The sequence below is a fragment of the Lineus longissimus genome, chromosome 2 (assembly GCF_910592395.1).
Source record: "Lineus longissimus chromosome 2, tnLinLong1.2, whole genome shotgun sequence".
Classification (NCBI taxonomy): domain Eukaryota; kingdom Metazoa; phylum Nemertea; class Pilidiophora; order Heteronemertea; family Lineidae; genus Lineus; species Lineus longissimus.
The window spans coordinates 20588731-20602053 of record NC_088309.1 but is presented as its reverse complement, the minus strand read 5'-3'; the positions used below and the strand labels follow the sequence as shown (position 1 = coordinate 20602053).

Here is a 13323-nt window from a genome sequence, read left to right as displayed (position 1 = left end):
ACCACAAATATTATATCATGGATGTACATGGACCTGTTATCATAAGTCCTTGACAACCTAATTGGGTTGTCTGGTTGCTATTCTTTACAGTGGAACCTCCAATAGTGGAGACTCTGGTAAACAGGACACCCTCTCTAGAGACAGTACTTTTGCTGTTTTGGCTGTTGCTATACAATATGACCTCTGTAATCGGAACACCTCCCTAGCAATTACAGCACGGTAAGGTCTCCATTCCAATTTATTTTTGTTTCTTCGATACGTATATATCTGTAAATGAATACTTATGTAGCCGGCAGGTGTGGGAAATTCGTTGTTTTCTGTTTAGAATAAAATGATGTCTAGCATATTCTTGGTGTCCACGTCAACAGCTGAGATAAATGGTGATGGTGTACCAACATCCCCTATGGCCTACACTCCGCCCGCAGTGGATCGGCGTCGTCCCTCTCCCAACTTCATGAAGGCATGAATGGACGACAGATCGACAGCCTCGAGAGTAACTTGTACTAAAGCTTGATCCACCTCCCCTTCATGGCAGTGGTTTTATCTTTTATTTAGAAATCCATACACAGGGAAAATTAGACATCGCTTTCTCTCATGATACTTAGATTTGAGACTAATGCTGTTACGTTGAGGCACTAACGATACTTCCTATATAAATTCATCAATTCTGAAGGAATGGACATGTTGATTTTCTAATGGCTGTATTTGTTTCATGTTGTTTGAGGTTGAGGGATCATGTATCACAATAGATGTATCATGTATGTTTGATGGGAAGAGGTATGGACGAATCAGGCTGTTGCACTTTTGTAACGAAAACTCGTTTTGATAATAGCTTGCCTTATATATACATCGGGTGTTGAAATACAGGGTGTGCCAGAAATAACGTTGCCCTTTTGCCGGGCAGTGGTATCGTCAGGTGAGTCTACATAATTATGAAGGAAAGTTGTATTCTTGGTCTGAGGAACGCGATTTGCTTTTATATAAATATGTCAAAACAAAACATTATGCGTGTATACACAAATAACATGTTCCAGCATCCGGCGTCTTGTTGGAAATGTCATCACCTCATCACGGCCACGTACATCACTAGTGCCACAACAGCACGTAATGTACATCACATCTACGTCGCTCACTGTATCCATAACTTACATTTTCTGATGCATTTGATCAGCTCGTTTTAGGAGCATTGACTACTGGATTACATGTAGATTGGAAATGAATCCAGATACCGCATTAAGTGTAGTCAATTAAAATGAACTTTGATAGAACGTCAATATATCGTATATCAAGAGCTGTCATAATCTGCATGCTAACTATCAGTGGGGATTTTAAAAAGCAACAATTTTGCTCAGCCGGACCGCTGAGTAAAACAAAGTTCAAGTTAAAGTTGGCTTTGCTAGCTCGTTTCACATCAAGATTATGCTCGACGACATCATGAGCACTTGATGCTTTATTTACCATGTGGTACGAAAACATTCTTCATAGCCTGTGTGTGCATAACTTTAATGTCTATACTTTTCTCTTCCGAATAGTTGATAAAGGACTTCAATCGTGAGATAGCTCGTTACAGTACAATGGTGGTCGCATTGGGAGGGATGAAGGACTCGGAGAACTTCAGAGAGGAGCTGAAGAAGTCGAGACGGAGAGCATGCACGCTGGCGAAGCAAAACAAAAACCGTCTTCTTCCTCACCTACGGAAGTAAGTTGGGGACCATTTCAAGTTCAAGTCTCCACTGAGCTCTACTGATTTTGAAACTGGTTAACCGTTTCAGTAGTGGGGAGGAGTTTGTTTGAATGCAGCCTCTGTAATTCTCCTTGTCGAGGCCTGTTTTTTCGCATCGGTATACGTTAAGGTGGTCCCGCGATCTTTAAGAAAAACTCTAACTGATACCAAGATTTTTTACGACAGTCATACGAAGGCTTAGCTGTGTCAAAGTCGAAATGATAATGGGGGGGGGGGGGGGGCATGTCAAAGGTGTTACATGTCTCGAGCATGATACAAGCATGTCAGTCAGTGCAGCTTGTCATCTAGTGACAGACCTGACGGCGACATCATTGAGTATCCAAAATGTGTCTATTCTTAACACGAGTTTGACCCAGAAAAATAGATTAGATTATCAGCATGGATGGCAATTACATGTAGTGCATGTAAGCATGAAGACTTTACTATGGCCTGCCTAATGTAGCAGAACGGGCTTTTGATATCTCGTCACTAATTGTGTTGATCAAAGAAGAGGGAGTAAAAAAATTATTTTTCTTCTTAGCGTTCGCTAGACATATCAATCAGTTGCGGCATGATATCAGTCAGGTTTTGTAAACCTTCCGAACGACGAACTGCATTACAAAGTACGATGTTTTGGTGGCCAAGTATCCCAATAGCCAAGTAAATTTCGTCACTACCAAATTGCACGATTATGAACTAAAGTGCACGATTTATAGTTTAAAACTAATGACCTCAGCTTCAAATCATACAATTGAGTAGTTTGCTTTCTCTTTCTCTCGGGGGGGGGGGGGGATCTTACCATAATTTCACACTGCAGTACTAATGGTGATCCGAACCGTTTTCATGAACAGAGTGGGTGAATGCTGTGATCTACATGTATTAGTCGATATTCAAATTTATGTTCGAATAAGTCACTGCTTTCAATGCGTTCCTCTTCGACTTGCTTGCAGCACTCTAGCTCACCCTGGGAGTTCGGACAGACACGATATTGAGAGACTCTGGAGCAGTTACTCATCATGCCTAGAGGTGTTCGAGATGCAGATGCTCAGGACTTTAGAACTATTACGATTCTTCCCTTTTTCTACAGGTAGGTTAAGTGCTTCTTCTTTAGACACAGTGTTTTTGACTGAAAGCGATTTCAGTGTAAATCCCGAGGTGTTTGTAACTAGTAAGGTATCTGTGCCGTGCCCATTCGGATATGCCCTGATTCCTTATACATGTACATGTATTTTAGGTAAATCCATATTTATTCAAACGGGACTACAGGAGTGTCAACTAACCACGCACAATCATCGGTATGGTTCCATAGCAGTAGAACACCTCGACATGCCTTCTGGTGATAAGAGGAAACTGGAAGCAGATGAGCAGAGGGTATTACAAAAGTAAGTTTTTTGAATAGCAACGAACTGGAGGATGATGAACAAAGGGTTTATTACAAAGTTCATAAAAAAATCCAGAAAGGAACAACCTGAGGCTGATGAACAGATGTTTTGTTCGCAGTGCTTTTTATGAACTCAAAATTCAATACTAAAGTATTAAAGGTAAAAGAGAGAAGAAATTGAAGGTTGATGAACAGTTGATAAAAAACGAAAGAAACATCTTACTTGGGGAAGATAATGTAAACATATATAGGATGTAATGGCGAATTGAAGTCAAGACAAACTTGTGAAATAAACAACAAACTGAAGGTCGATGAAGTCGATGAAAAGTGGTGAAATAAACAACAAACTGGGGGTCGATGAACAGAGCTCATCGCAAAAGTAATGAAGGTGTCCGTATAAAAGATAATCATCATTTTTGACTTGGGTATTGAATGGTACTTGAAAGTCACTAAGTTCTGTAAAAAGAGTATTGAATGATACTTGAAAATCCCGAAGTTCAGTAAAACGTATAGTGTATTTTGACATTCTATTTACCATGTTGACACTATACTCTGTCCACCCACGGACATTGTAAAAGGTCAGAAGCAATCTTCAGTTGTATTATTTTGGACATGTCGAACATACATGTACCTCCATCATAGTCAAAGCTTTCTGACCACATGTAACATTTTTAAACACCAGGATGAAAGGCTCCAAGATGTTATCTTTCCTTGTGACCTTTTCGAAATATAATAGACGAGGCGACCGCCGCCTCGTATCCTCCATGCCTTCAAAGAAGTTCTCACAATTAGCAAATGCATCGGTTGTGTACATCGTAGGCTTCTTCAATTCATTTTGTACTGAGACTTTTTCACAATCTGCTTTTTAAAGGAAACGTATTCTTGATGGTCTTCATTTCAATCATCGCATATGGGTGACAGGTACTTTTAGCATCCATGAGTGTTACGTAATCATATCGGCGATTTCTAATTCTCTACTTCGCGATAGCGATGGCGGGATTGGTTCACTAGGTGTTGAAAGGTCAATTTTGGGATACATACAACAAAGTGACTTGGCTTCATACTAATCCAACCATCTAATTTCAGAGATATTCACGATATTCGTGATATGCTTTCAAGTATGCAAAGATATGGTGACGTGAATCCGTGGACTGTGCAGCCAGACTTAGATAAACTGGGTACGTATCGTTTGTGAAGTGACCTCGACATTATATCGGGCGTCTGTAAAACAAGAAACTATGACTATCTCGAACCAGAACAAAACGAAACACCAGAAACGTATAGAACTTGTTGAGAGCTACATTACATGTACGACATGATAACTTCGTAGCCTGCATTGCTTCGTAGTTCGTAGGGAATGCGGAACCTGCCGAAACTTGACTACCGTCGAGTACGCAACGAAGAGTCCATCGATTGTTTTCTTATGCACAGACAAATGGTGGTCTTTCTTTCATCAGCGGTCATAAAATCTCAAATTCATGATTACTTGATGTGGGTTTGAAACTTGAGCCGAGAGTAAATTCCAAAGGAAGAGTCATTCCTTTCTGGCGTTATATATTCATGATAATATACTGAGTGTTCAATGCATAGAAGGCTGAAATTACTTTTTTTAGATGACGAGTCGGAAGCGGGGTGTCAAAAGCGGATATCAACCATTAGTCAACGAAGTAACAGTCGATACGTAGCTTTATTTTTTCTAACCCGATCTTCACTTCTGTGCTGTTTTTCACTGAATGTACATGTATATATATATACATAACAACTTATATCAAAATATTAACACGTAGGCATGATATTACTAGCAAGAATAAAGTGTAGTGTTAGCGCTTTACTTCAAATTTTCAGAAAGGGCTTTTTTAACAGACGTTCATGTATATCAACAATTCAGACCCAGCTTTTCTGTTCGCATTCATGTTCACGTTCTCACCAGTTTCACGCAATCATTCACGCAGCATCCCAATCATGCTGTATCAAATAATGCTAAACATGATAATTTTCAATGTTAAAGAATGAATTGAAATTCAATTAAATTCAATCAAATTCAATTCAATTCAATTCAATTCGATTCGATTCAATTAAATTAAATTGAAATGTTAAAGAAAAAAATTAAAACGTTTTAGCCAGCCGCCAATGTACCTTTTCAACAGCTTACCCGATCACGGTTCACCTCATCACATATTATATCACTTAATGTTAAAAAGGAACCTTTTGCAAAAAACATTCGCGCCCGATGAATGTCAATAAACAGTCGCATATAAAACCGAAATAGGTTCCAAATACATGTATGTCCCCTAAAGAATCGCTTGAAAAGCCTGGAGTGCAGCGAAAAAAAGCACACGTAGTGCATTGATGTGCACTAACAAGGTATTCTTGGTGACTATTTTCAAGGTGAGATCGACTACAGCTGCGCTCACGCTCATTAGCTGCAAGCGCGGATCAGCCTGCAGATAACCAACTCTTCAATATTTTTATCAATCGCGTTGCCATGGCGACGAAATAAACATAACCATAAAAGCATCATAATCTGTATGACAAGTGACACCGCGCACCCAGGATTTCCACAAGTGAAAAATTGACGTGTTTTTAATCAGCCAGGTGGAAGGGTTTACAATCTCCTGATCCATACCTGTAGATTTCACGATTGCTAATTGGATCTGCCCACTGCAGCGATTCGGGCAGAAGTGGCAAGGTTGCGACAGACTGTAGTGCGGGGAGTCCGTCAAGCTTAATTTTGGTTTTACGAAGATACATGCAAGTGTGGCAGGTGCATTGGAAAGTTTTAAGAGGTTTCCGCAGGCATGAGGTGCGTTCCCCACTCTCCTCCTTTTCGTCAAACAGCAACCTACGGAACCTTTATGAAAACGGATACTGTATTTGGTACTTAAATTTCCATTTTTTTCCTGCATGAGAAGGGCACACGGGACCCTCCCTCGTTTCCGTGATTAGTGCACCTTCTGGGTCCGTCACTGTGTGTCATCTATCTTTGTAACATCAGGCTGCGACCAACGCCAACTAGATTTTTGTGTGAAATCCGCACATTCTCCGGACAATGCCGAAATATCCAACCTTCTACAGGTATACCTGAAAAGTTTGTATTCGTAATTCACTCTCGACATATCTAATCTGAGTGACTTCTCTAGTCGATATACATGTAGTAAGCGACTCGTGTTAACTATGCCCTTTTTGTCTGATTACAGAGTGCAGCAAATCATTGAATTCCGGAAGTGAGGAGTCCACATCCGTCGTAGAGGTTCTCTCTGTAAGTTGTTGTTTTTTTCCATGCCGTGCTTGGCATATAAACGAAGAAGGCAGAGTCCTCGAAAATGATCCCATTGCCCCATATAGATATAGTGTTTGCGCCTTATGCATTCAGAAAAATGTATAGCGATGCACTTCATAATACAATCCGCCGATGGCATTTCCTTCACGATGGTTTCAATGAGAGACGAAGGAAGAAGTGCCTATCAGATTGAAACAACTTCTCAGCTTTTCAAGTTTTCGGAATACTCCGATATGAAAAGCAGTGCTTCGTCGCATACATGTATCAAGAATTGAAATGTGCACTCGTCTGTTTAGGTTTAAATTGTTCAGACCGAAACTATGATTCTTAAAGCCGACATAATCATTATGTTGATGGTAAAATGATGATGATGATGAAGATGATGATGATGATGAGTACACTGTTATCCAGTTTTTTATTTTACTTACAGATCCCAGACTATGACAGACAAAGGCGACGGAAGTGTATTTGTCTTGTGTCAATTATCATGTTGTCAATAGTGATATTTGCTACAGTGCTTGGAGTATGTATAGCACTCCTGACGTAGTTTTTGAGTGCACAGTAAGTGCACAGTAATGTGTGTATATAAGGAATACTGACGGCACGTATGCATTCTAGGAGTATTCGTGTACATATAAAACACTACTGTCGTAGCGAGTTGTGGAGTTCATCAATACCACAGGAGTACGGCAAGTCGTCAGTCTAGTATTAATGCATCGGGGGTGACGCAGGGACGATGAGTATAGCGGAGGGAGTGGATGACATCAGAACAGAATATTACATGCATGTGGTGAATGCAGTGCATTCCCAAGATTACATGTATTTCCGTGATCTATTTTCCATCAGTGTTTTGGAACCGGAACTCTAAAATTACTGAGTATGATACCGCGTGCGCAAGCCGGTCCCGCATTGTATATACTGATCGGATGAGGATAAGATCTGATAAAGAATCCTGTTGCTTATTTTTGCCGGGGATCTCTGTCTGTTGGGGAGTAAATTACCACGCACACCTATCACGGTTTCGGTGCTGTGCAGTGTTCACAGGGGTGCCTAGCTGCGAGTGAATATAGACATGCACGCATATCGAAAAATAAGTTATTTTACAGTATTTCAGTTGTCGATACCAGTTGATATTTTGATGTTGTGTTTCGGTATGAAATTATCAATTACTATATCGGGGAGTGATTTAGCAAGAACAATATTGTCAATTGTCATGCGGTGAGACCCTGCGGGATTTCAATGAGGAACCAACATAGATGTGAGCGGTTGTGGTTGCGACTCAAAAAATTGCTCGGAGTGCAGCAAAACGATGTGCAGTGTAATATACTATACATGTACATAGAAAACAGTCAACATATCTACCGAGGTGTTTTACATGTATAGTACCCGCCATTCGGTGTGTCTGTTTTGGAGGAGATATTTAGGATTTTGCACGCTTGCTGTTATGTGCTTTGTTTTACAGTATTGACCGTCCTTACATGTACGTACATGTATCACAAACATCAAACGTAGAAGCTCTGCGGGCCAACTTTCCAACCCAAGTTACATGAAGAGTCATCTTTTGAAGGACTTTGCTCTATAAGGCTTTGTCTGTGGCTGGATTTGGCTACATCATCCGTCATCGCCATAAGAATCTCATATCCCATATTGGTACCATTCCATATTAGAGCAAAACGAGGTGCCCGCGAGCCTGCGTCAACCAGCCTGGTTTGGTTTCTCTCACACCAAAGACAAAGCGAGACAAAATGAATTACAAAATATGAAACCACATGTACCTCGCCAGTCGTCGCTCAAAGCAGTACAGATTTCCTAGTTTCGCGGTTAGAATTATGGCCGATTTGATGCGATCTTCACTTACTGTGCACTGTCGCGTGTGACAGATGAGGAATGAGATTGCAAGTTATTAAAATTTAAAGCATATTTCGATGCTCAAATCCCACAAACATGTTGTTTTCATTAATTAAGATGATTGAGATCCCAGAAGTAAGTCATTTTATTAGACTCTTTGAAGGATCTATTCTGATACATCGCTACGCCATTGTTATGCGCATGTGTTATTATATGTACATGTGAGACAAGACCACTAATGAATATTCATAGGTTGGAGGGTCGAGGCCTATCAATTAGACGAGTGCATGTTTTTTACTCTCAAGTACATATTTGGAGAGGTATTGAAAAAATATTTGCTGTGGCAAGTCTACAGATATAAAGGAATTATTTGATGAAAAAATTAATTTCGAATTTTGCTAATTGGGTAATAGGGGGCGTGTTTTGAGTTTTTTCTGCCAGTTGGCTGAAAACAGTGGAAATATCAAAGTCTGTCTAATTTGTCGATTATAAAAAAAATTCCGTGGTCAATCACCAATTTCCATCGCACCAGTTACTCGCAAGACTAACCCGTATATCATATCCGAATTTCAGTTTCACTACTTGACGCATTCTTTGATGCGTCGCGGTCAAACATTGACAATTTAACTGCTAAAAGGCTTAAAAAATCAATTGTGGTCTTGTCTCATGTACATGTATAATCTACTGCAGTTAGGAATCGACAGTCGTTGTAGTGTGTCATTGCGTCGATTATTTTCAGAATAAAAAACTGTTTTTTAACTTCTCAGTCGTTTTCTCTTCAAAGGTAAACCAAATGACCTGGTGCAAAAATCATCATGTGTAACAGTATAATGCCAAGACACATACATTTGTACCCACACATATAGCATATATACAGTTACGAACTGAATGCGCCGGGCGACGTCTGGACTGGATGGGGACCAGGATCTGAACACCTCCCATGGTTTAAGAGGTTCTGAAGCTCGTATCCGCCTGTGCGTCAGTTATTTACACATTATTTTGTCGGCCTTTTTCAGTGAGTTTCACTCCGGGGTTTCACTCAATACTCGTACAAATTCCGATTAAAGTTGAAAGTATCAAAATGAAATAGGCTATGGCCAAAGTCAGTGATGGGAAGGTTACAATTACTGGCTGGGGTATTTCAAAGGCTGTCAAACGCTCTAAGGAGAGTAGCTGGCAGCAAATTTTTGATTTCAACATCTAACCTCATTACATTCAGTAGTTGATGATTAGACAATGTTGCAGAATACCATGCCATCGAAGGTTTGGCATGACACCATGTTTGTCCCAGAGATAGTGCCCACATCCAATGCTAAAACTGCAATTATTTTGATAAAACCTACATAAAAATACAGCAGATTATGAATGATACCATGGCCATCTCAATGAGTATTCGAACTGCGGGATTATAGGGGTGAGTTATACCATCGTTTTATACTTATATTGACACTTTGTATCACATTTTTGATCCCCCACGCCTTGATACATGTACGAACACGTACATGTGTACAATGGACCTCAACTCGGGAAATATGTACCACTTATACAGCTGTATGAGACTCACTTCTTTAAAGTAATTTTCATACCATCGGCATTGTCAAATTCTGATAGTATCATGACTGATGTAAAGATAACATACATGTAGTTAATATCGCAGATGTGTCACTTTTGAACTGTGGTTACCGTAGGAGAACCCATCCGCTGTTCAACACCGGATCAGTTGGGTCATCCACCACTGACATTTTGAGCGATTAGAGCTCTCCCATTGGTGTGTGGGGGGGGGGGGGGGGTGCGTGGAGATGCGTAAGACCTTCGAAGAGCAATTTGACAATATCATCATCATGACATAATTGTACCGGTAATATTGTTATGCAGTTATTATCAAAGAGGGCATGCAAGAGCAGAATGTTAGTGACTGACTCTGTATGTGGTGGTCGTATTTAATTTTGTTACGAGAACTCAGTGTAAAGCTCTGTACACACTGACAACATTTTGGGAAACATGTTGGCCAACATGTTGTCGAGGTGCGATGTTATCGAAAATTTGGCCCTGTATACACATGACAACATTCGACAACATGTTGGGCAACTTGTTATCGAATGTTTCTGAGAAAATGAGGATTTTGGAGGGAAATTCATAAACAATGGAAGATTCCAAGAGAAGAAGATGCATTGTCGGGGGCTCTGCCATAATTTTACGTATCCTGATTGAAAGAGGCAAAGAAGACGTAAAGATGAGAAAAGAGTGTGGACAAGACCATGGATATATATGAGAGACCAGCATGGGGCCTACCACTGTCTCCTGTCTACTGTCATCCCATAAACAGGCACAACTTTCCCATACTGCGATAAGTTGTTCCACTTCACTCAATAACCATTCCTTGCTGGAGGCTGCTATTTTGACTACATCACATGGCTTCAGGTAGATCATGTGATTTGTGGCCTATTTCTGATTGGATAAAACTCGACAACACTCGGCAACAAAATTGATTTTGTATTATTTCGACAACATTTGAGCAACATTTGGCCAACATGTTACCGAATGTTTCCGAATGTTTCCGAACTGTACACACTGCCAACATTTTCGATAACATCGCACCTGGACAACATGTTGGCCAACATGTTTCCCAAAATGTTGTCAGTGTGTACAGAGCTTTAGTCTCTGAAGCTTAGGGTGATTATGTAATGGTTTGGAATGTTTGGTTAAGTACGACGGCACTTACAAAGATCTGTCTTCAAGTAAATTTGATATATACATTTTGTACAATGATTTTCATGGATAACCTTCTTCTGAGAAATTCGAGAATGTCCCCTATAATAGACGTGGGACATATTTTCAAAAGACTTTCATGAAGCAATAACATCTATATACAAACAACCAGATTTAGGATAATACCGATTCTGGTGGTATGTTGGTGTAAGTATCAATTATATAACTTTTAATTACCGTTGTGAACTCGAAATTGGTCCGCTCCCTACAAACTGTTATGTGGGCATGTCGAACTGCTATATAAATGGACTCAATCAAATTAAACGGCCACTTTGATTCTCCTCAAACGTCACATCAGACGAAACATCACCACAACTGCAAAATAATTTTATATGTATTAACTGGTATAGGCCGCCGCGTAAAAAATGAAGGTAAGTTAAGTTTATCTCTGTCTGGTATTTTTAACGTCGTAAAATAACAAACGTCAAATATCCTACTTCGAAATATTACTACTTGTATAGAATGATTCAATTTAGGGCAGATTTCATCTAAAATTTTCATGTTCCTGATACAAAAACAACGATTTTGACACATTTTATCCCAGGATAACCCTTCCTCATCATTTGGTTATTGATTCACTTCTCATCCATTAGATCCGTCCATGTTGTTACATGTGTTTCTAGCGTTATGGCTAGTTGTGTCTAGTTAAATTAGACTTTAAATATCCACATAGAATTTGACGTATGATTGTCAACCATGTCTTTCACCTTTTTCTGTCCTCGGCAGAAAGTCTTTTTTCTCCCATGACATTGAACAGTTGAACAAACTATCAAACCAATTTCATCATTTAGTCTATATACTGAAAGCGCAAAATAGCTCAACTTCCTCTTTTTCAAGTCAGTGATGTGTAGTGTTACGTGGATGAACAACCCCAAATCAGAAATATATATATAATTGGCCTTTGCGTGACGCTTCGGGAGGCTTTACCGGCGAAAAGCCCCTTGCATTTCGTGACACTTCAGTCGTTGATGAATCAGAGTTGACTTGTGTCCCCCGTACAATTATTTTTTCACTTAGCCTCCCGATGATGAGTGTCTTTCGATGGTTTGTTGTTCGACTCACTTTTCGCATATATACATGTACATGCATATCAACGTCGCTAAAATAAGTCATTTTTATTCTACTTTCAGGTTATCATCATCTTTGCTACCGTCTGCCTGTTGCTTTTGGCGTCGACAGCATATGCGAAGAACTGTCAAAGCGGAGCAGTCGGAGAACAGTGCCGACAGGAACACGCATGCGAGAAGAAATGCAGCGATCTTAGCTTCCAGTGCGCATACGCCAAATGCGGAGAATTTTTCGGAAACCCAGCGGCCATGTTCGCATGTTCAAGGACCAAATGTCCGAGGTCCCTTTTCAATAATTGCAGACGTGACTGCCGTAACAAGTTCGTACACTAGAGCAGTATCCACCGATGACTTTAAAATGTGCTTTCAATAAGATTTGCCCATGTTCGTTCCCTGTTCACACCGACGTATCACTGTAACCAAATCGTACACTGGTTAGAACGGGGGAACCAGATATATACTTGTTGTCGTTAAAAGGCTTCATGCACCTACGTTGGACACTGACATTTATTACTTTTTTTTCTAGCTTGTTTCCTTAGGCCAGGTCAAAATAAAAATTTGCTACTCGTCCCCACCGGCTCCGATTTTGGACGTGACCCGAAAAAAAATAGTTTAGACTTTGCCACCATTCATTACGTATTCATCAGACCGCACAAAAGAAGTGATCCCCGCCTCAAATTTGAGAATAAACTCGGAGGAAAACATTTACAAAATAGTAGATGCCTCTTTTTCAATGTTGAAAAAAGCCATGGCTCTGATTTTAGTTTTGTGACCCGCACTGCTGTAAATCAAAGAAAATTATATGACACGATAAAAGCTATTATTTCCATCATGGGCATGTAGAGAGCTAGTCACCCATCACAGCCTCAGCTCAGTGTGGGCGGTAAAACGATAAAGTGAAAATTTTTTTAATAAAATGCAATTTCCTGTTAATTTCAAGCATTCTTCTTAATTTCTTCCAATGAATTCGAAGCTATCCACTCGTTCCAGTGATGCCGGAGAATGTCAATGATAAGAGCCGCATGTCGCTCTCAGAAATAAGGTTTTGAGATTTTGAAAAAATCTTCAATGGTTTTTCGGCCATCATAAACATGCACCCCGTATAGAAGTCGCAGCTCATGCAGTTTCGCTTACCAGAGATGGAGAGAGGTGTGTAACTGTTGTACAGCACATGCACGTTTTGCTCGAAACTTCTTGAAAACAGATGGAACTGTTGTACAGCTCATGCACATTTTACTCGAAACTTCTTGAAAAT

At 40.0% G+C, this 13323-nt stretch overlaps 1 protein-coding gene and 1 long non-coding RNA gene across 4 annotated transcripts in view; both read left to right on the top strand.

Moving 5' to 3' along the window:
- The window catches only part of LOC135482799 (regulator of G-protein signaling 9-binding protein-like), a 50061-nt gene extending 41070 nt beyond the window's left edge, over window positions 1–8991 (top strand). For all 3 annotated transcript variants that reach the window (XM_064763191.1, XM_064763190.1, XM_064763189.1), the window contains 6 exons: window positions 1533–1699; window positions 2674–2810; window positions 2958–3105; window positions 4191–4282; window positions 6302–6363; window positions 6815–8991. In XM_064763191.1, the coding sequence (XP_064619261.1) occupies window positions 1533–1699; window positions 2674–2810; window positions 2958–3105; window positions 4191–4282; window positions 6302–6363; window positions 6815–6931 (723 nt within the window). In that variant the 3' untranslated portion in view covers window positions 6932–8991. The remainder of the gene's footprint in view (window positions 1–1532; window positions 1700–2673; window positions 2811–2957; window positions 3106–4190; window positions 4283–6301; window positions 6364–6814) is intronic.
- Window positions 8992–11330: 2339 nt separating this feature from the next.
- LOC135483749 (uncharacterized) lies at window positions 11331–13001 on the top strand. The gene is made up of 2 exons (XR_010446374.1): window positions 11331–11372; window positions 12132–13001. It is a non-coding gene; the product is annotated as an uncharacterized LOC135483749 (long non-coding RNA).
- The last annotated feature ends 322 nt before the right edge of the window (window positions 13002–13323 follow it).